Raw genomic sequence first — 24,258 nt, 5'->3', positions numbered from 1 at the left:
AAGCCTATACTTTAAAAGACAGATGGGTAAACAGAGGATTACAAAAGGATGATGGTGGAGTGTGTCAAGAACAGCAGAGGCACAGGAAAAATACCATCATGCATCACATAACAGGGTTGAGTTCTGAGAAACATGCCCTTAGGCAATTTCTTCATGTGTGAACATCATAGAGAGTACTTACACAGACCTAGATGGTATAGCCCACTACACATCTAGGCTATGAGCCTGTATAACATGTTAGTGTACTGAATACTGTAGGAAATTGTAACACAATGATATTCATGTATCTATACATATTTAAACATAGAAAAGTTAGTTACAGAGTATATGGTTGTATAGTCTTATGGGACCACTGTTGTATATGCAGGTTCATTCGTTATTGATCAAAACATCATTATGTGGTGCTTGACTGTACCTACAACTATCTGGCAGCTTCATTGTAAAAAGTAGCATTTGAATGAGACTTGTTGGATGAATAGGAATTTCCCAGAGGGACAAAGTACAAGGAATGGTATTTGTTTAAAAAAAGAAAAAAAAGAAGAAGAAGAAGGAGAAGAAGGAAACATTTAAAGCAAGGCTTATTGTGGGAAAATATCAGTAGTTACGTATTGCTCTACTAAGTGTACAGAGGGGGACGTGGCCAGAGTGAAAAGCAAGGACCAGACAGATCAGAGGATGCTGACTGTCATTCAGAGAAACATCAGTTTTTTTATCCCCTACACAGTGTAAAACCATTAAAGAAACGTAAGCAGAGGAATGATATGATCACTTTTACCTTCTTACAATTCACTTCGGTAACGATGTAAAGTACAGATTGAAAAGAAATTAGATGAGAATAAAGAATAATTAGAATTTTCCAGGAGAGAAACGAAGGTCTGCACTAAAGCAGTGGGGGCAAAGAGAACAAGACAACTAGGGAGTAATTGAGCAGAGAAACTTGTAGCAACATTTTGGTTCAACTCAGTTGGGGAGCCACAGAACCTTTTACCATCACAGATTCTTGGTCTCCCCACTTGCCTTTTCTCTAAATTTAAACAAGATAAATAATAGTTTTCTATTTATTATATGGCTTTTTAATTTATTTCATGTAAGTAGTGAGCATGATTTTTTTACATTTTCACATCTGGATCCTACAGTGAAAAATTGTGGGGAAATCTCATAACTGTTATGAAATCTTTCAACTTCATCATGAAAACTTCAAAGTTAAGAACATATGGTTCATCCATCTAGCTCTTCTAGTATGTGAGCTTTTGGTCTGGAATTTATTTCCAGTCAAGTTGCAATGTAAAATCACAAGTAAAATTGCCATAGTTACTCCACATTGCAAGTTCTGACATCATCATAATACTGCAGTAGGTATAATTACTCATTTCTCTTTTCCTTTTCTCTTCCCTTTGTAAGACTCAAGAGTTGTGACTTGTGAACTACTCTTTTTTTGTCTATGAGTAGCATTCATCATGACCTGTTGTGTCATATACTTCAAAGACAGACAAAGTGTATTATCCTCTGTACAGAGAAAAAGGAAGAATATAAGTGGATTTTCCCTAGATTTATAAATATGTACATTCATACATGTATACACATTCATATACACACACATATATAAATATACCTATTATACCAACATTCTGTCTTTATGATGTATATCTAGCAGGTTAATGGATGCTAAAGACCAATTTGACCATGCCATCACATGAATCATGATATCCAGAAATTTTGATCCATTTCTCTGTAATATACTAAGAAAACCATAGATTCGTTTAACCAGATGTTTTTTAAACTTTCACTTTTTGTAAATTAGAGAACAGAGTGGGATATTCAATGCTCAGAAGGAAAATGTTTCTCTATCAACAGTACTAAGTAGTATAGCAAATTAATTTTTACAACATAGTATGCCTTAAAAATTATTTCTAAAAGTCCACTAACAACAGATTTTGTACATTTTATAAATATGTTGCTGTCATTGAGATATTTACTATTAAAGTATCGTTTTAATTGTTTGCTAGGCATATCTAATTTCTCCTGTCTTCATATCCTCATTTCCCAAAACAAGAGTACAGTACTAAAACTGTATAAAATAGCTACCTAAGATCATGATATTAACTTATGTGTCTTTAAGTCGGCATTCTCCAGAATCTAATTTAATTGAAATAGCTTTGCCTGTGTAAACTTCGCCTTTGTTTAAATAAGATTTCACTGTTTAGTTTTGCCTTAAGCAAATGCAGCCTTTTGTTTGTCCATAAAACATTAGATTAAATGTATAGACTAATATGAATAGCTTCTCATCATTCCATATGTACCACTAGCAGTTGCCCCCTTTGCTAGTGTGTGGTGTGGTGTATTATTGTCATTGAAAACCAGGTCTCTATCTTTAGGCTGTTCTTTGGAGAAAATAAATTTTTGGCAAGAAAAACTATCCCCTTACCATTATTGATTTTAAATTTGAAAGACTACATGAGATTCACTCTTTAAATGCAGCTGCTAATGTTCTTAATACAGTGAATTATATGAGTATTTGCTCTCATAGTAAGTATACTGAGTTTTTATCTTTGTTTTAATGCTAGCTACCAATTTTATGTAGCTAGCCCTGCTGCCCTAACAAAACTTATTATTTGGCCCTTTTAAGGAAGTAATGTACAGTAAATGCTATGATCAGATTTGTTCCCTGCAATCCAACTGTGATTTATTTTCTGGTTTCTATGTTGATGAATAGTAATTTAGAGATATAATGCTTGGTTTCTTTGTTTTTTGTTAAAGCTAACATCAGAATCCCAGTGGAGGGGGCAAGTACCATGATATAATTCTTGTAACATGTGCATTTTCCCTGTTCAGGCAATGCTGGACGTGGCTGCAAACCAGGGCTGGCTGGTGACTGTCCTGAATATCACCAACCTGATTCAGATGGTGATCCAGGGTCGGTGGTTAAAGGACTCTTCTCTTCTTACACTACCAAACATAGAAAACCATCATCTTCACCTTTTCAAGTAATTGTTTTACTTTTCAATGTAATTGTTTTGTTTTGATTTCAAAAAAATATTTTTTATATATGTAGTCACTGAAATTTTATGTTATGGAGAATACTGATTATTGACATGGAAAATACTCCTGTTTCCCGGAGTGAGACATGGCCAAGTGACGTAACATTCTTGTTTGGAATTTGATCATCAGTCCCAAGCTGAACTACAGTTTAAACTTCTCCTATCTAAATCATTTTCCATTTGAAGCATTGGAAACATTTTTATGTTAATTGTGTTTATTCTTTTACAATATCAATCTTCATTTAAGAAGACATCATTAAAATGCTTTGTGATCTAAAGCAAAATAAATGACCAGTGTCTGTTATTGTTGAGGAGATTTGAGATATCTGAAATTCATTGTCAAAAGTAAATTGTGCATCTGCAAAATGTCCCAAACTAGGTGGTTATATATATTAGGAGCTCAAGATATAACCTGTACGTAAGAGTTTATGTTAGCACCAATTATTTAACACATAAGTCTCATGTACATGACTGAAATATGTTTGCAGGGAAAAGAACAGTGTCTAATACAAGCAGGGTTGGCAATGTTTAATTGGAAATGTTTCTTTCACACCAGTGTTTCACGCCAGTTAAGAGATACTTTGCAGCCAAAATATTGGTTCACAGTCATGTAGACAAGCAAAACAATCTGGCCGTAGCTTGCCATCATGCACTCCCTACTCCTGTTCATCTGGATGAGGGGTGGCAGTTATTTGAGACATCTAGACACAGATGCCAACAAGAACCTCAGGCACACAGGAAGTTTCCTTAGGAAAGTCCCTCAATTTGACTTAAATATATGGGTTCCAGGGCAGTTGTCTCCATAGTACTTGGGTTCTTACCATGGGATGTCCCTAGAAACTAAAAGACACTCAGATAGTGTGCCATACCAGCAGCAGGTGGCATGGGGAGAAAGGCAGATAACCCCCTGTGTGTCTGCAGCTCAGTGTCAGGAGCCCTTCCAGTATGGTATAAAAGTTATGGGAGTAGGGTTTCAGCAGTAAAGAACGCACATTAGGGTACTACCACACGTAGCACGCAGGTCTGCTATGGTAGCTGCTTGGGGCCTAAGAGATTTGATACAGTTTTCACAGCACTCTTAAGAGTGCTGTATTAATGTAATTTCAATTATATTTTTCTTCTTACTGGAAAATTTATGTGGCCTGTGTTTCTGGGATCTAGCACTACTTATGCTGTAAATCTCAAAAATTCTCAAAATGAACTTTTAACTTTATGTTCCCAACAACTTATAATTTAAAACTTTATTTAAGTAATTATATTAAAGACATTTGCTACACCCATTAAGCACATGTCAGGGGTCCAGATCAGTACTTCATCTACATGGAAGCATTACTTCATATTAGTGCCTTCCTGTGGAAAGATACCCAATGTCTGTGAACCCTAAGTATTTACTGACTTCACACAAAATTAATACATTTGATGCAGTGATAACAGTACTGCCTTGGGCTGTTATCCTATACAGAATGCTGGCTGAATTTTTAAACTTAGCATAATGGTCTTAAAATGTTATTTCTTAATTAAAACAAAAAAAAGCTATCATTATATAAACCACCATTGTCAGAAAATCTTCTTTGTGCTGTGAAACAATTATTTGGTTGGTTTGATATTATTTCCTAGGAAATGGAAGCCAATTATGAAGGGCCCACATGCTAGGGGTCGGACCTCCATCGAGTGCCTTCCTGAACTGATCCATGCCTGTGGAGGGAAAGACCATGTATTTAGCTCCATGGTAGAAAGTGAGCTACATGCTGCAAAAACGAAACAGGTAAGACCATCTCTTAAGTGTTTTGAAGGCTCCCCTACTCTGAGAAGGTGTACCAAGAGTTTTCTAACTTAGAGCATGGATTTTGGAACCAGGCTCACCTTGAGTTAAATTGTCTCTGCCATTTACTACTATGATTATGAACATGAAAACATAGATGTCTCAAGAAGTTCTTGTGAAAATCAAGGAAGATACTCTTATGTAAACTGCTTTATACAGTTCTTGACATAGAGTAAGAACTCAATAAATGAATACTAAAAATAATGACAGTAATAGTAATTAATAGTGGTATTGGCATTATGAGAAGTTGTTTCAGTATAAATGCTACTAAGCTGGCTGTGAAAAGCCTCATGTAGCTTGTCCATCACTCGTCTGCGTTATCCTAGCCTTCTACTCCCTCTCTTCAGGGTAGTGTTTCCTTCTGTATGCTTGGGTATATTTTCATGCAATGCCCTCAGTTATTTGTTTATGCCCCTCTCTTATTATAATCACTTTGCTTCTAGATTCAAAAGTATCCTTTCAAATAAACTATGTGTGTGAGTGAACCATATAACTTACATAGAAAGCTAAATCTTTATTGCGTAAAACAAGGATCATGTCTCCAAACAATCTTTAGGAAGACCAAAAATATGAATGAACAATGCCAGAAATATTTGGCTATCTAGACTTTAAGTCTTAAGCAGTTTTACCCTAAACATGTCAAAGTAAACGTTCAGGATTTATAACATAATTAACATATTGACTTGCAAATGCAGGTATTAAGAAACTTCTAAACCGTGTCTTTTTTTTTCCAAGTGGAACTTATTTTTGAGCAAGACTTGGAAAAAGTGTAACAGGCATTAACGTCTGATTGACTGTTCAGTTTCTGTTGAACCCAAGATTGGCACAAAATACTATTTAAATATTCATAATAAATGCCTACCTTTCTAACCAAATTACCATCAAAATTATGAATAAAAACAATATATTTAAATCAAAACAAAGCTTCTGTTAGCAACAACAGATTTCCAACATAACATACATTGATTTCAAGCCAAGTTTTAGATACGATGAAAAATTAGAACACTGTTATAATTAGTTCAGGGAGAACTCAGAAGTAAACTTAGTTAATTTATTTGCATAAATTGCCATTCTGTTATCTTTAAAACCAAATGCAAATTGGCTCTGTCTGATATGATGATGGTTATTTGGCTCAAAAGTGCTTCAATTTGCAGAGCAATCTGGTGCCGGCTCTGCAGTGAGGCGATCCCAGGTAACATACAAATCCTGAATTATTCCAGAAATTAGTATGTTTAAAGCATCAATTTAAGTGCTAATTGCAGTAGTAATGAGAAAAAGCAGTACGACTGTGAGATTTGCATCTTCTACCCCATCAGTATGCCTGGAACGGCTGCTGACTGGCAGAGGATTTGGCTGCTAATTAAATAATTGTATGCATGGTAGTGCTCTTGCCTGATTCAATAGATGAAGATTAATCCTCAGATAAATATGTTTGGCTGGTATTGAAATGTCTTAGCAGTTTCTTTAAAAATAGTTCATGTTTTATATACGTAAATATATATATATATCCAATAAATATATGTGTACACATTGTAGATTGAAATTAATAATAACATTAAGTCCTACAAAAATTACATATATATAAAAGCCAGATATGACATTTGGGGACTTTGTAAAGTAAAATCCCAGTGAGTTACTAATAACAAAACATTATATTGGTAACTGATTTAATGGTACAGGTAAAGAAACATAACAAGTCTTGCTTCATGGGGTAAATGTTACTTGTGCTGTCTGACAAAGTCAAATGCTTTACAGAAATTGTGTTTTTAAGTCCCCTTAACCCCTTTTCCAGACTGGCCAGTCCTAGAAGAACATCTAGTGGTACAGCTTCTATACTTAGTGACTATGTGTTCTAGCAGGGGATAGACCATCCTTTGTACAGGTTGTACAGATTGAAGTACCATCTGTGGCTTGACTACTTCAAAATCCAGTTCAAGACATGATTTCAGATTGATAAGACAAGTTATAGGATTGGAGTTGAATTGAAAATTTGCATTGAATTTACATTTTTTTTAATTCCTAAGGGGTAGTTTGGTTCATCAGGACTACTTCATTTCGATTAGGTATACTCAGCAGCACTAAGCAAAATCAAAGCCTATAAGGAAATCTATAGTATATATTAAAGGAATAAAAGAAAAACTAAAATTAAAGTACCATGTACTTTTAAAAACTAACTGAGAAGGTAACAACTGATAAAAAAAAAAAAAAAGCCAATGTATTGAGAAGTTTTCTTGACTGATGGTGATATTGCCATATAATTGTATATGTTAGAAAAAGATGACCTCAAGTTTTTTGTTACATCTTTTCCAAATGTCTTTCCACTTCAAGAGCAAGTATAAAGTTAGGTAAAATATCTTTTAATGCGTCATTTTAATTGGTATTCTCAGTATGATGATGCCAAAAATTCATATTTGTTTCTAGAAGGAACCCTAGACTTATAGAATTCCTTATGATATATAGAATATAAAGAATTTTTTTCTGAATAAATAGGGCAAATTTGAAATATGGGCCAAAAAATGTACAATAAGTGGTCAGTGGAGGATTCTAACATCAATAATTGAATTACAAAAATATTTTCACGTTGCCCTTTTATCCCCAAGTAATGCTCTCCTTAGAAGCCATGTGAATGTCTGAATAGATGCTTCTCTAAAACAAACCAGTTCGACAACAGACATTTTTTAACTTGTTTTATTTTAATATAGTCAACAGCTGCTCAGTATCAGGAGAGATTTACAATAAAGGAATCACAAGTTTAAATAATGATAAGCCCTCTTTTAGTTATTTTTACAAAGACATTAAAAAGACTAAAAGCACAATATTCTTATACATGCATATAGACACAAATACAAGAAAAATTGGGGAAATCTGAACAAAATCACTGGATTATGTTAATGTCAATATCCTAGTAGTAATAAGTACCGTAGTTTTGAAAAATGCTACCTTTGGAGGAAACTGGGTAAATGGTCCACAGAATGTCTCTGTATTATTTCCTGCAACTGCATTGTATCTAGAATTAATCTCAACATTAAAAGGTTAATTTTCTTCTAAAAGCACACTATTTCTTAATTGATCATTGCATTTCACATAAACTCCTCCTTTATTGTTTCTTTTCTGTTTTTATTTAGGCATGGAATTTCTTATCTCACTTGCCAGTGATAAATGTTGGCATAAGTGTTAAAGGCTCGTGGGATGACTTTGTTGAAGGACATAATGAACTCTCTGTCTCAACTCTGACTGCAGACAAACGAGATGACAACAAATGGATCAAATTGCATGCTGACCAAGAGTATGTGCTTCAAGTGAGCTTGCAGAGAGTCCATTTTGGGTTCCACAAGGTATAGTGTTTGGTTTCCATTCTCAAATATTTCACACCAAATACCAGCATGCACCACCACACATATCTGTTATATGACTAATGTGCCCGTGTCATTCATGAATCCTGCTTTCTCAACTGGTCTTAAGCAGCGAGAGTTAGTCTTTTGAAATTCGTGAGTTCTCTTCATGTGTCATTTTTCAGCCCCAGAAAATCTACCTTACATAAGAATATATTGCCTAGAGTACTATTCTCAAAGTATGGTATACAGACTCTGGCCAGCAGAATTTCCAGGAGTGCCTTTTAAAGTGCAGATTCCTTGGCCCCACTCCAGACTGGCTGAATCAGAACCTCAAGGAGGCGGGAATCTCAAAATCTATACCTTCACTCAGTGCCCCACATGATTTTTAAGGGCCTTAAAGCTTGAGCAGTACTGGCCTAGAGGCACTTTGGTATACAGGAACCACATTGGGCTAGATGTAGATGAGACTGAAGCTTTACCACTTAGCTCTATGAATTTTAATAAGACATTAAGCTTTTCTGAGCCTCAGTTGCCACATTTGCCTGCGTCCTTCATTATAATGCATAGGAGAGCTTTGTCAATGTTCATACAGGCCAAAAATGTACAGTATTTTTATTTTAGATTACTATGCTCTTTTCTGTTGCCTCTGATTATCTGGTCCTCTAAGAATATTAGTACACAGCAGGTGGGCAGATTGGTTTTTAGTGCCATAATAATTAAAATGAGAAAGAATTAGTCTTCTTTTTGGTCCAGTGGATTCAGGGCTTTCCCATATCTAGAATAAGCCCTCAGGGGTGAAACTGTAGTTCATAAGTATTGTCCCTTCTGTTCTCACACACAAAATGATCAGTAACTTTCTATTCTTAAGATGTTCTTTCAGTATTGTACCTTCAAGTCTCACCTCATTTGATTTCTAATTCTAAAAAAATTTGTCAGTGTAAGTATTAACTGATTGGCCTCTGGCATTTCAGAGGCTTTAGTATGAGCTTTTTTTTTTTTTTTTTTTTTTTAATACGAAGTCTCACTGTGTCGCCCAGACTTGGCTCACTGCAACCTCCACCTCCTGGGTTCAAGCGTTTCTCCTGCTTCAGCCTCCCAAATAGCTGGGTTTTACAGGCATGTGCCACTACACCCAACTAATTTTTTGTATTTTTAGTAGAGATAGGGTTTCACCATGTTGACCAGCTCATCTCAAACTCCTGACCTCAAATGATCCACCTGCCTCTGCCTCCCAAAGTCCTGGGATTACCAGCATGAGCCACCACACCTGACCTTAATATGAGCTTTCATTTGTTTGTTTGTTTGAGATGGAATTTCACTTATGTTATCCAGGCTGGAGTACAAGGGTGCAACATCAGCTCCCTGCAACCTCCGCCTCCCAGGTTTAAGCAATTCTCCTTCCTCAGCATCCCGAGTAACTGGGATTACAGGTGCCTGCCACCATACCCAGCTAATTTTTTGTATTATGTTGGCCAGGCTGGTCTCAAACTCCTGACCTCAGGTGATCCACCTGCCTTGGCCTCCCAAAGTGTTGGGATTACAGGCGTGACCCACTGCACCTGGCAATATGAGCATTTTTTAGATGACTTAATATATTCCAACTTATAAAAAAAGTAATAATTATAAACTAATAATAGTAATAATAAAAATATCAATAATCATAAAGATAAAATCATGGGGGAAAACTATGATTTTTTTACCTTAATATTCTACTTAAAGCTTAGATTTAATCATGCCAGAAAATCTCTTAATTTTTGTTTCTGAATGCTGTAAAAATATATTACTCTCTGACTCCCTTTTGAAATACTGTAAGTGAAACATTTCCCTCTAGAATACTGAGTGAAGTCTGAGAATGTATCATTATTACTATATTTTATGCCATAAAGTCATTGTCTTAAAGAATCATTAGAATAATCTTGCATTTTATAAAAATTGATCTAAAATAAAGACCTCAAGTGCGATCATTATGTTTATATCTAATTTTGGATTGTGGTGATTAATATATTTTACAAATTGCTTGACTTAAAATTGCCCATTTCTCAGAGAAGGGACTCTTTAATATTACCATATTAGAATATGTGCTTTTTTATGTGAGTTTTATTCTTGGATGAGGGGGAAAGTATGTGTTTGATATAGTACTCTTCTTGGGGTCCAGAGTCTAGTCTTGATTGGCTTTGTGTTTTTGTTTGTTTGTTTGTTTTCTTAAGCTTCGTTTTTGGTGAATAAGGTTTTGGAAGATTTGATTAACATGGTTATGTCTCAATTTGTTCATCTACCAATGTGGTATTAAAGTTAACTGTAGAAATAGCATGAGAATTTACTAATTTGATGTCAAGATCCAGAGTTTTTTATTCTAACTGGCCATATATTCTGATAGTTACAACTACGAACTAGTGTCTATAATATGCTCTGAGAATCTTGAAGTAAGTTAAATAATTGCATATCAAAGACACCAAACCAGAATGGAAGAAAATTTAAAACATCTCAGATAGATATGCTGAACTATGTAGATGTATGGACTTCAAGTAAGACAACGTAGCCTTAACCACAACCAAGTGGTATAGGAAGTCTAGATATTTTTAATGTTGTATCTTTTTTTCTGGTTTACAGGGAAAGCCAGAGAGCTGTGCAGTTACTCCTCGATTTCCCAAATCAAAAGACGAAGGATGGTTTTTGATATTAGGAGAAGTGGATAAGAGAGAACTTATTGCTTTGAAAAGAGTAGGATATATTCGAAATCATCATGTTGCTTCCCTTTCTTTTTATACCCCTGAAATACCTGGAAGGTAAGAAGAATCTTACTACCAAAGTTCTCTTTTTTTTTTTTTGAGGCGGAGTCTCGCTCTGTTGCCCAGGCTGGAGTGCAGTGACGCGATCTCTGCTCACTGCAAGCTCCTCCTCCCGGGTTCACGCCATTCTCCTGCCTCAGCCTCCCGAGTCGCTGGGACTACAGGCGCCCGCCACTGCGCCCGGCTAATTTTTTGTATTTTTAGTAGAGACGGGGTTTCACCGTGGTCTCCATCTCCTGACCTCGTGATACGCCCGCCTCGGCCTCCCAAAGTGCTGGGATTACAGGCGTGAGCCACCGCACCCAGGCTCCTACTACCAAAGTTCTGAAAGAATTAAATATGATTGTGATTACAAAAGTGGTTTTACATTTTTCTTCTATTTTTATATTTTAGGTATATCTACACATTATATTTCATGAGTGACTGCTACCTTGGCCTGGACCAGCAGTATGACATCTATCTCAACGTTACACAAGCGAGTCTTTCTGCACAGGTCAACAACAAGGTCTCTGATTCCCTGACTGACCTGGCATTAAAGTAACTTGACCTGAACAATCCATTTGAAAGGAGTGGCTAAGAATTCTCTCTGTTCAGTCATCTAGACAACATCGAATTACTTGATGTTTGCCTTGAAAGAATCAACTTCTAACCTCAACCATCCAGGAAATTGACAGTGGCTGCAGTATTGACTCCAGTGACATAAAGTTAACCACAGTGGCCTTTTAACAAATGTTGCCTTTTATAATGTTATCTTTATGAGTTTCTTGATATGTAAGATGAAAAAGCATTTAGAATAATCTTTTAATTTGTGTATATTTGGGATGATATTTAGGAGCTATCAATCAAATTTTACATCTCACAATGTACTGTTTACGTGGATATTGGCTGCTTTTTTTAAGGAAAACCACATTGAGATGTGACAAGTGTTAGGACTTGTCACAGATTTCTAACTCTGCCGCATAAAATATAAATCTGTAAGGTGGTACACAGCGTGTCTTGTTAGCAAAATTTATACTTTGATATGATCACATGTAGAAGTAGCTTCAAGAATTTCTTGTAGTCATAAATGTTTAATAATATATGATGTAAAATTATATTATGGAGCCTAATGATGATAACAAAGAAAACAATATACTGATCTTAGAAAATGTAGACATGGTTAACTGGAAAATAAAATATAGAGTGGCACTTCAAGACAAGCTGACTCAATGTTTTCTTCTGCTTCCTTTAAATAATATCCCCTTACTCATCTGTTCTTCTTTTCTTTCCCTTCTACTTCAAGGCTTTATTTCTATTCTCTTTCTGACATATTTATTTACACAAGTAGAGAAGTGTAATCTAATTCATGTTGTAGCACTTACAGATCATATAGTACAATTATTTGTCTTTATGCTCTCCAGGAAAAATCTGAGACAGAAAATTTTTCACCCCTATGGATAGGTTTTCATCTGTAATAAAGAAAATTTCTCTATGTCCAAACAAATTCCTTCTTGAAAAATACTTTTTCAAACTAAAAACTTGTTAAAATTCAATGTTCATATAATATGCATTCTAGTGGAATGAAATTCTACCTTTGTGAAATAATCTCAGTTTTCTTAGCCCTAAAATGAATTATTTTAAAACATTTTCCAATGTCATTGTTACAAATACTAGAATTTAAGTGTTTCTGAAATTGGAATGTATTGCTTGTATATATCCTTTTCCATGCTTAAATAAAAAAGAAGAAGAAATAAAAGTAGGTTGCAGGGGAACCAGTTATTCACTTCCCAAAAATTAAATCTAAATAACTATTGTGAGCAAACCAAGTATACTGAGAATGAGCTGTCCCAAGTACTCTAGTCTGAGAAATTTACTTCATATAAAGAGTTCTCTCTGTTTTTTCTTTGGCAAAGTTTATTACCTAATTGGAATTTATATCTTAACCACTGTTTTAGTAGAATTAAAAGAAAATGGAGATTATATGTAGATAACAATCACCAGTCCATACAGGAACCTGAGGAGTAACAATCTCACTGATTCCATGTTTACCAACATCATTCCTTTTTGTTAGAGAGCAAGCCGACTTGGGGAGTCTCCTTCACTGGACATATGACACAGGACATAGGAACAATAAGAAGGTATTTCTGTTGTCCCCTTTAGAGAGAAGAGAAATAATGTGACAAATTTAAGTTAATCTTATTCCAATGAGTGACCGACACTATCTACAACTTTATCCACACTCATTACTCAACAAAAATTGTAGTGTTAAATGTGTCTTAGAATATATGCCAACATATTCAGATTAGTACTACTATTTACATATCTGCAAGTCATTCACTTCTTATAACTTTTTTAGTGGCCAAGAATTTTGCCAGTGTTTAAAATAATTCCAAATGCTGATTATTGAGAGAATGCATTTGTTCTAAAGTGTCTTGGATGGTTTTGTTTTCGTGAAGAGATATATTGTGATAAAAAGTTTTCAGGGCTGTATTATAAAGTGCTTTCTTAACTGATGTACCCACACCACAGCCCACTTATCTCAGAACATGCACCTCTGGGCTGGCTATCACACTATACAACTCTGTTTTCATGGCAGGTCATTTCATATTTCTCTGGAGTTTATCAACTCAAAATAATTGAAGTTCCAGTCAAGGATTTTTTGTAGGCACTGTGTTGAGTATTCTGATACCTACATGAATCAGAAACATATCCTGCCTTCACAAAGGGTAGCCTGGGGATGACAAGATGTCATAATTATAATAAAAAAAATTGCACTAATACTAGTGATGGGGGGAAATGCTATGGGAGTTCAGAGGTAAAATATTACTTAGAAAAATCATGAAGCGACATTTAGGCTGTTTTTAAGATGCTTAGTATCGGGAAGGCACAGACGAAAGAGGACATTCCAGGTAGAATGGCATTAGCAAAGTTTGGAGCTAGCCCAGCCTGGAGTGGCTATGTCTGCATTCTCAGAGACATGAAAGGGATCAATAGGCAAGAAGAAGGGGAAAGTCTGTGAAGTGACTGTGAATTAGAGAGTAAAGACCATAACTCTTATGTGAATACAATGGAATTTCTTGGCAAGTCACCAAAGGTTAGGGTTTGGCTATGTGGGAGTTTTCTTTATGAAAATCTGGCCTAGATGTAGAGATGATATGACCAAGCAAGGAAGTGTAGCGAGAAAAGCCAAGGAAGCAACATTCAAAACCTAACTGCAGTAAGGAATCAGGAAGGACCAGAGAAGGTTATGACGAAGAACATTCTGAGAGTGGAACAGACAGCCAGTGCAGAGAGGAGACAGCCAGGAGCCTGGCAGGACATGCGTCCATGCCTGTGGTAGGTGATGGGTACTAAATACTGACAAGAGGTCAGGGAAGTGAGAACCAAGTCAAGGGTCCTGACTTTGGGAGCGGTGGATCATGAATGATTGTTAAGAGAGTAAGTTTAGCTAAGTAGGAAGAGAGAAAGCTGAGATTTCAGGAGGTAAGGACCAGAGTGGGCAGTAAGAAAGGAGAGGCAGTGAATGAAGAAAGTAATTCTACAGGCTTCGTTCAGCAAAGATCCAGTGTTATCACCTGCATTGAAGAAGAGTGATGATAGAGCAGACAGGAATTGGTAAGAATCAGCTTGTTTCCTTTCAACGTTCTCCCCTGCAACCACCATTCCTGAACACATACAAATATATGTATTTGCCCTCATCCCCACCATTACCACTATCAAGCTGAAAACTAAAACTCCTCACACATTTCCCAAAATACTTGGGTTGTCCTTAATCTTACTCAAGTCAAGGTGGATTCCGATTCCCTTGCTGACAGGCCTTCCTCTTTCTTGTTACATTTAGAAACAACTGGAATTCAACTTTCATAAACAACCTTCACATCCCCACAACCCCTGACACCAAAACACAGGAGACTTAAGTGTGGGGATCCTTCAGCCCCAATAATAAGAAAATTTAAAGAGGGAACCTACCTATTTCCTTGACGTGAATTAGAAGCCCTTCTCATACTTTAAAATTCCACTGCTAGCTTTGATGGGAAGAGGATATGGTGGTGGGATATTCAGTCACCAAAAATCATCTGTCTTCTCTTCCCTTTACACGTACAAACAACACAGCAAAGTCCAAATATACAAGATTGACCCCCTCCCCCTAATTTTGACTGCCACTTCTCGCGATTTAATCCAATAGCCTTAGAAAATTACACGTCAGTTCCCAAGTATATGCTCCACACATACCTCCAGTTGCTCAGGACCAAAACTTTGCAGTCATTACTGACTCTGCTTTCGTAATCTAATAGAAATGTAATTAGAAAACCTCAACCTACATCTAACCTGTCAGCAGACCTTTTCAACTCTACCTTTGAAACCTATCTGAAATCCAGCCACCTTCCCCACTGCCACCCTATCCACTCCACCTACTGGCTGGCCTCTCTGCTGCTACTCTTTCCCCTTTTCAGTCTTTACTCAACAATTTGTTTTTGAAACATAGGTCTGATCATGAGTTCACTCTGCTCAAAAGCTTCCAGTGCCTTTCCATCTCAGAATAAAAGCCAAAATCCTTACAGTACCAAAAGTCCTGCACAGTGTTGCCTTCTCCCCTCACTACCCTCTGACCCTCCTACTCGCTACACACCAACCACAGGAGTCACCTCCCTGCTTGTTGAACTCGCCATTTCTACTCCCTCATTTGGATGACTGTTGCCCCTAATCTCCATATGTCTCATCATCTTATTTTAAATGGCAAACCCACCAAATCTCCCTATCCCCCTCTCTTGTTTGGTTTTTTCCATTGTTTTATCAACACTATTAAAATATGTGTTGATTTATTATTAGTCTCTTCTGACTATGCTTCAGGAAAGCAGGGATTTTTGTCACTTTTGTTCACTGCTACAAAGAAGGACTTACATTTCCTGGCATACGGTCACTCAATAAATACTTTCTGAATGACTAAATGAACACAGAGGCACACGGGAATTCTAAACTACCTCCGCCCCCACCACCACCACTGCCTCCACACACACAGTTAGCCACCTTTTCTTCTAGGGATTACAAGTACTCTCACACTCACCAAAAGCAAGGTACTAACTGATCATCTTGTATCTTTTGTCAACAGAGGAAAGGTATACTTAAGTTAATTGGTAGTTTTATGATGATGATTGTTATGGAAAAGGAGAATGAGTTTTTGTGTAGTAATGGATCTTAGGCATTACAGATATTTTAAAACTTCCTATGATTGTAGAATCTTTCTCACCTGAAGTTTTAGCTCTCTGTCTTCTCTCACCAGACCCTTTCCTTCCCTCCATCACTGCTGCTATTTACAGTGAAAAGACCCCCAAATAGGATCTCCATATAGTTAAGAATATAGATTGATAATAATTTGGGGCCTTCTGTTTTTAGAAATAATCCAAAATGAGTAGGCAGAAATTATTTCATGAGCTAGCTTCTTAAAAGAAAAACCTAAATTAAGTTGCGCATCTTTCAATTAAGTATTACTGAATATAGAACTTGGCTTCAGAGATGTGGATTAAGCCCTTGGATTAGCTTTCTTTTTCTGGCTTCAGAAATAGAAATTCTAAGTCTAAGCAACACAGGAGATAAAAACATTTTGAGTTTCATAAGTTTTAGTTATATTATTTTCAGGTACTCAAAAATGCCAAGAATGAATGCTGATTCCATGTTGCCCTGGAAGCCTGTTTTTTAAGCAGTGGAGGAACAGCTATCGTGCGTTCTGGAAAGACTTAGTCCCACAATTTCAGCTTCAGTCCTTCCACTTGTCATCATGGAGCATTCGGTACTATCTCTGAAAAATAAAGTTGTTCAAATTTGAGGCCTTTAAATGAAGTTTCAGGGATTCTATTTTGCTTGAATATTCTTCCCAAGACTTTGCATTCCAATTTGAGAAAGATCTTGCAGGGGTGCTGTTCAGATATTAGATACAGGCTGACCCAAGGTCAAGCTTTTGGCTAAAAAGACAGACATATTTGAATGGATACTTAAATTTGTATCGTTATTCTTCGATTGCCCTGTGATTTGGAGAATTTGTTTAAAATGCACCTGATTAAAGTTTCCTAATACTGTGGCTGTAAGTTGTTAACCATTCCATAGAGACTTCCTGAAGAACATGATGGACTGTAGATCAAACCATGTTGGTTGAGCAGAATCACAACTTCTAATTAAAAGTTCTTTGAATCCCCCAAATCCACATTTCTTTACTTGTTACTTTTATTACTTGGGTGTCCTTGATGTTACTGGAACTTTCTAAGCCATATAGGTGCCACTCCTGACCATTGAAAACAAGTACAGTCACCTTGAATGATCATACTTTTTGGCTCCAAGTTATATTGGAAGGAGTTTGTAATGATTTGAGGATTGCAGAGCTGATCTGAGATGAATTTCATGTGTGAGCTTCCATCCCAAGTGTGGCTGGCTCTTGGCCTCAGAGAACTGTACTTTCCAGGATGTAGAGGATTGCTCTAGCTGGTTTTGGAACTACCTGCAGCTGATAATTCATTTTTCCAAAAGGCCTAGAAGATGCCAAATGTTATTCCTTTGAGGGATGAATGGAGATCCTGAAATAAATAATTTCTGAGAATTAGACAGCTAATGACACTGAATAATACTGACTACCATAAAAAACAAAACTGCTTTTCTTATGATGACACTAACTGTAGTCAGAAGGTTCTAAAAATGTTCTTTATGTCAACACACCAGGATTGGTGCATATTCTCCAAAGTTCACGTAAAAGTTTATTCACCTAAAATGACTCAATTTATTTGAATGTGTAAGTTCTAGGTTTGCAATTGCTTTTTAGTCAAATTGCATGCATGGGTTATTACTTATTTTTAAAATGTCACCAGAGTGGACCACCAAAAAAAAAAAAAGTACATTTAAATTACAGAAGAGAAAGTTTGGATTGAAGTGAGAGAAAAAAAATACAAAATCTTCACAACACAATTTTAAAATAATGAACAAGCAAGCTACCGATGGAGATCTTCATTTGTCAAACATAATCTGCCTCAACATAGCTGTGTCTCTTTCCACTGGGCTCCTGGACACACTCGAAGCCCATCCTTACGTACTTCTTTAAATGTCTGAAACTGATATTGCATGGAAGTGTCTAATAGTAATTTTAACAAAGAATGCCAGTAACTTCAAATGAGCTTTCAAATAAGCTCAAGTACATACAAAAGTGGCCTAGTTACAGGCTGTCTACCAGGAATGTGCATCTCTACCTGTGTTACTTTAGCTGGTAATTATTATCAGAAAACATGATATTTGCCTATTAGAACACAATTTCACCAGGGATCTGGAAGGAATAAGTTTTGTTTTTAAACTAGGTTTGCTGTATCAAGAAAAGCAGTTTAGGGTTTTGGCTTTTTTTTCCCCCCCCCAGACAGAGTCTTGCTCTGTTGCCCAGGCTGGAATAGCGCAGTGGTGGAGTCACAGTTAACTGCAGCCTCAACCTCCCACTCAACCAATCCTCCCACCTCAGACTCCTGAGTAGCTGGGACAACAGGCACATGCCACCATGCCTGGCTAGTTTTTTGCTTTTTAATGAGGTTCTGAAATGCTACCTCACTATGTGCTATATTTGGTGATCTGGCCACATTTTGTAAGATTTAGGACAATGTATCTGATCAACTTTCTTCTGTTCCCATTTCCTCACCTCCAAAAACAGAGGTAACACCTGCCCAGGCTTCTCTCAGAGTCATTGGCTCCGTCATGATAAGAATGGCAGTGAACGTCATTGCTGTACACACAGTACCTAGAACATAGCAGGTGTTCAATTTTGTTGAATGAATCATTTATGTGAAATTGCTTAGAAAATGATAAAGAACTATAAAGAGTAACTATAATGTAAATGGAAGTCTAAGATGATCAATAGCAAACAAACTTATCCTCAGGATTAATTTTATGTGTCAATTGGGTGGTAAGCTAAGAGCCCCACCTCACCATCTCTACTCCCACCCCAGACAGAAAAATCGTTGTGCCCAGAGAGAGATTTGTGCTCCATTCCTTTTCTGCTACAGGATTCCCACCTGTCAAAATGCAAAATACGTGTACACTTTCAGGTGTAGCTCGGCACTCACATGGGAATGTGAATTACTTCTGAGAGCACTTTTTGGGAACATGTTTTGATGGGACAGTAAAGGGCACCTAGGACATCCAGACAGTGCAGGTGAAGTCTGACTGCTTTATTACTTCCCAGCTGGGTTCTGAGGACAAACTTTAGAATCTTGCTAAGGGCCATTTTTTATATCCAAATAATCAGAAATGGATCACTCTGGAAGCAGAACAACTTTTGAGAGCAAGAGTGGAGGCAACTCACACTCTCACTGAGTGTTTTGATCATAAGGTATGTTGCACCCAAAGTGAAATGAAAATTTTAAGCAAATTCTGTAATGTTCTTTAAAAGCATTAATGTACTTTCCTTAATATTGCAAGCAATACCCATTCCGTCCAATCTTCCTGGCAGTCGTGTTACTCTCATGCTTGTATAAGCATGAAAATCAATTTAAATATATTCAGTAAAAACCTAAACCCTTCCCTTTTAAAAGCAAATATCTGATTTTTCTTTCAGAAGCAACCATTTTTACGGTATTTATTCAACTTCTGAAGCCTAATTCTATCCAAAAAATAAGGAGAAAAAATATGCTACTGGCTTCTAATATAGGGCTGTTGTTACCAGAAACAGAGAATAATATAGACATCTTAGTAAAACCTCAATCTTATTTCCTGAGCCTTTAGAAAAATGCATTCCTCTAAAAACACATTACCCTACAAGTGGCCTTTGGAGAAACTGAAACATTGAAGAAATCCTTGGATTGCAGCAAAGAACATTCTCCGTGGACAATTCTAATCAATTATAGAAACATAACTGTACCCAGATCATGTAATATACCGCAGTGATGATCCTGGCTTCTGTCCATCTTATAAAATGCTACAACTCATAACATCAGACCCACTGCTGTTTGCAGCAATCCGACCCAGAAAGATTTACTCTCAATTGATTGTTACTTTTCATGCTGAAAATGATTGTACATCTGCATCTTCTATTTCAGTTTTGTCATTTCGTTATCTTTGCCCACTGTGTTAATTATTTTTTGATGCTTCATCCCATCCCCAAACAATACATTTGAAACACTCATGAGGATGCATTGCATAAATATTGAATGTGTTAAAGACAGAGTCTGAGGTAATTCAGAATGAATTTAAGTAAATTGATTGGAATCAGCTTTTATTTAGGAAATCTTCTAGGGACAATCCTGACATATTTAAAATAACTAACTGTTCACAGAGATGCAATCTGCAGGTGCATTTCAATGAATCCATGAATCAGCAATCAGAACAGAAATGCTTGATTTTAAGTTGTCAGAAAACAGCTAAAAAGGGAAGCAGAAAGACATTACCAATTACAACAATAAAAAAACCTGGAAAAAGTTCTTTGGAACAAAAATGTTTTTTAAAAAAATCAGATAAAGATAATGTAATGATGAGTTGCTTAATCCCGAGTTCCAATTTGACTGCACTGTGATCTGAGAGACTGTTATGATTTCCGTTCTTTTGCATTTGCTGGGGAGTGTTTTACTTCCAATTATGTGGTTGATTTTAAAATAAGTGCAATGCGATGCTGAGAAGAATGTATATTCTGTTGATTTGGGGTGGAGAGTTCTGTAGATGTCTATTGGGTCTGCTTGGTCCAGAGCTGAGTTCAAGTCCTGAATATCCTTGTTAATTTTTCTGTCTCATGGATCTGTCTAATATTGACAGTGGGGTGTTGAAGTCTCCCACTATTACTGTGTGGGAGTCTAAGTCTCTTTGTAGGGTTCTAAGAACTTGCTTTGTGCATCTGGGTGCTCCTGTATTGGGTGCATATATATTTAGAATAGTTAGCTCTTCTTGTTGCATTGATCCCTTTACCATTACATAATGCCCTTCTTTGTCTTTTTTGATCTTTGTTGGCTTAAAGTCTGTTTTATCAGAGACTAGGATTGCAACCCCTGCTTTTTAATTTTGTTTGCTTTCCATTTGCTTGGTAAATCTTCCTCCATCCCTTTACGTTGAGCCTACGTGTGTCTTTTTATGTGAGATAGGTCTCCTGAATACAGCACACCGATGGGTGTTAACTCTCTATCCAATTTGCCAGTCTGTGTCTTTTAACTGGGGTATTTAGCCCATTTACATTTAAGGTTAATATTGTTATGTATGAATGTGATCCTGTCATTATGATGCTAGTTGGTTGTTTTGCCCATTAGTTGATGCAGTTTCTTCACATTGTCAACGGTCTTTACAATTTGGTATGTGTTTGCAGTGGCTGGTACCAGTTTTTCCTTTCCCTATTTAGTGCTTCCTTCAGGAGCTCTTGCAAGGCATGCCTGATGGTGACAAAATCTGTCAGCATTTGCTTGTCTGTAAAGGTTTTCATTTCTTCTTTGCTTATGAAGCTTAGTTTGACTGGATATAAAATTCTGGGTTGAAAATTCTTTTCTTTAAGAATGTTGAATATTGGCCCCCACTCTCTTCTGGCTTATAGGGTTTCTGCAGAGAGATCCGCTGTTAGTCTGATGGGCTTCCCTTCGTGGGTAACCTGACCTTTTTCTCTGTCTGCCCTTAACATTTTTTCCTTCATTTCAACCTTGGTGAATCAGACAATATGTGTCTTGGGGTTGCTCTTCTCGAGGAGTATCTTGGTTGTGTTCTCTGTATTTCCTGAATTGAATGTTGGTCTGTCTTGCTAAGTTGGGGAAATTCTCCCGGATAATAGCCTGAAGAGTGTTTTCCAACTTGGTTCTATTCTCCCTGTCACTTTCAGGTACACCAATCAAATGCAGGTTTGGTCTTTTCACACAGTCCCAAACCACTGCTCAAGGAAATAAAAGAGGACACAAACAAATGGAAAAACATTCCATGCTCATGGATAGGAAGAATCAATATCATGAAAATGGCCATATTGCCCAAAGTAATTTATAGATTCAGTGCTATCACCATCAAGCTACCACTGACTTTCTTCACAGAATTAGAAAAAACTACTTTAAATTTCATATGAAACCATAAAAGAGCCTGTATAGCAAAGACAATCCTAAGCAAAAAGAACAAAGCTGGAGGCATCATGATACCTGGCTTCAAACTATACTACAAGGTCACAGTAACCAAAACAGCATGTTACTGGAATCAAAACAGATATATAGACCAATGGAACAGAACATAGGCCTCAGAAATAACACCATACATCTACAACCACTTGATCTTTGACAAACCTGACAAAAACAAGCAATGGGGAAAGGATTCCCTATTTAATAAATGGTGCTGGGAAAACTGGCTAGCCATATGCAGAAGACTGAAACTGGACCTCTTCCTTACACCTTATAAAAAAATTAACTCAAGATGGATTAAAGACATAAACATAAGACCTAAAACCATAAAAACCCTAGAAGAAAACCTAGGCAATACCATTCAGGACATAGGCATGGGCAAAAACTTCATGACTAAAACACCAAAAGCGATGGCAACAAAAGCTAAAATTGACAAATGGGATCTAATTAAACTAAAGAGCTTCCACATAGCAAAAGAAACTGTCATCAGAGTGAACAGGCAACCTACAGAATGGGAGAAAGTTTTTGCAATCTATCCATCTGACAAAGGGCTAATATCCAGAATTTACGAAGAACTTAAACAAATTTACAAGAAAAAAACATACAACCCCATCCAAAAGTGAGCAAAAGATATGAACAGACACTTCTCAAAAGAAGACATTTATGTGGCCAGCAAACATGAAAAAAAGCTCATCATCACTGGTCATTAGAGAAATGGAAATCAAAACCACAGTGAGATACCTTCTCACGCCAGTTAGAATGGTGATCATTGAAAAGTCAAGAAACAACAGATGCTGGAGAGGCTATGGAGAAATAGGAATGCTTTTTTTTTTTTTTTTTTTTCAGATGGAGTCTCACTCTGTTGCCCAGGCTAGAGTGCAGTGTCATGGTCTTGACTCACTGCAAGCTCCACCTCCCAGGTTCATGCCATTCTCCTGCCTCAGCTTCCTGAGTAGCTGGGACTACAGGTGCCTGCCACTGCGCCTGGCTAATTTTTTTGTATTTTTAGTAGAGACAGGGTTTCACTGTGTTAGCCAGGTTGGTCTTGATCTCCTGACCTCGTGATCCACCCATCTTGGCCTCCCAAAGTGCTGAGATTACAGGTGTGAGCCACTGTGCCCGGCCAGGCATGCTTTTACACTGTTGGTGGGAGTGTAAATTAGTTCAACCATTGTGGAAGACAGTGTGGCGATTCCTCAAGGATCTGGAACCAGAAATACCATTTGACCCAGCAATCCCATTACTGGGTATATACCCAAAGGATTATAAATCATTCTAATGTAAAGACACATGCACACGTATGTTTATTGCAGCACTGTTCACAATAGCAAAGACTTGGAACCCACCCAAATGCCCATCAGTGATAGATTGGATAAAAAAAATGTGGCACATATACACCATAGAATACTATGCAGCCATAAAAAGGATGAGTTCTTGTCCTTTGCAGGGACATGGATGAAGCTGGAAACCATCATTCTCAGCAAACTAACACAGGAACAGAAAACCAAACACTGCATGTTCTCACTCATAAGTGGGAGTTGAACAATGAGAACACATGGACACAGGGAGGGGAACATCACACACCAGGGCCTGTTAGGGGGTGGGGGGCTAGGGGAGGGATAGCATTAGGAGAAATACTTAATATAGATGATGGATTGATGGGTGCAGCAAACCACCATGGCACGTGTGTACCTATGTAACAAACCTGCACGTTCTGCACTTGTATCCCAGAACTTAAAGTATTAAAAAAACTGAGATGTGAAAATGAAAAAAGGGATATATAAAGTACACCAAAACTGTAATTATGCACGTTTTATAGATTCAGTAAGTAGACAGAAAAATAATCTACCCTGGTGAACAGAGGAAGAAAAGTGGCAACTATAATTAAAAGTCAAATATCTTGGATTGGATTTGAAATTATTTCTTGTCTATGACACCAAAGGCACAGACAATAAATGAAAAAATAGACACTTGAACTTCAAGAAAATTGAAAATTTTTGTGCATCAAAAGACATATTAACAGAGTAAAAAGATACCCCATAGGATGGGAGAAAATATTTACAAATTATATATCTGATAAGAGATAATATCCAGAATACTCCTAAAACTCAACAATAAAATAACCTGATTCCCAAAGTGACAAAGGTCTTAAATAGACATTTTTCCAAAGAAGATATACAAATGGCCAATAAGCATGTGACAAGA

At 36.8% G+C, this 24,258-nt stretch overlaps 1 protein-coding gene across 2 annotated transcripts in view; it reads left to right on the top strand.

Moving 5' to 3' along the window:
* Positions 1 to 12,183, top strand: part of ASCC3 (activating signal cointegrator 1 complex subunit 3) — a 382,658-nt gene extending 370,475 nt beyond the window's left edge. For both annotated transcript variants that reach the window (XM_004044455.5, XM_055391435.2), the window contains 5 exons: positions 2,833 to 2,984; positions 4,656 to 4,803; positions 7,986 to 8,195; positions 10,806 to 10,981; positions 11,378 to 12,183. In XM_004044455.5, coding sequence (XP_004044503.4) covers positions 2,833 to 2,984; positions 4,656 to 4,803; positions 7,986 to 8,195; positions 10,806 to 10,981; positions 11,378 to 11,525 — 834 coding nt within the window. In that variant the 3' untranslated portion in view covers positions 11,526 to 12,183. The remainder of the gene's footprint in view (positions 1 to 2,832; positions 2,985 to 4,655; positions 4,804 to 7,985; positions 8,196 to 10,805; positions 10,982 to 11,377) is intronic.
* The last annotated feature ends 12,075 nt before the right edge of the window (positions 12,184 to 24,258 follow it).

This window comes from Gorilla gorilla, chromosome 5 (assembly GCF_029281585.2).
Source record: "Gorilla gorilla gorilla isolate KB3781 chromosome 5, NHGRI_mGorGor1-v2.1_pri, whole genome shotgun sequence".
Lineage (NCBI taxonomy): Eukaryota > Metazoa > Chordata > Mammalia > Primates > Hominidae > Gorilla > Gorilla gorilla.
The sequence above is the reverse complement of the archived record's forward strand: the minus strand, read 5'-3'. Positions and strand labels throughout refer to the sequence as shown.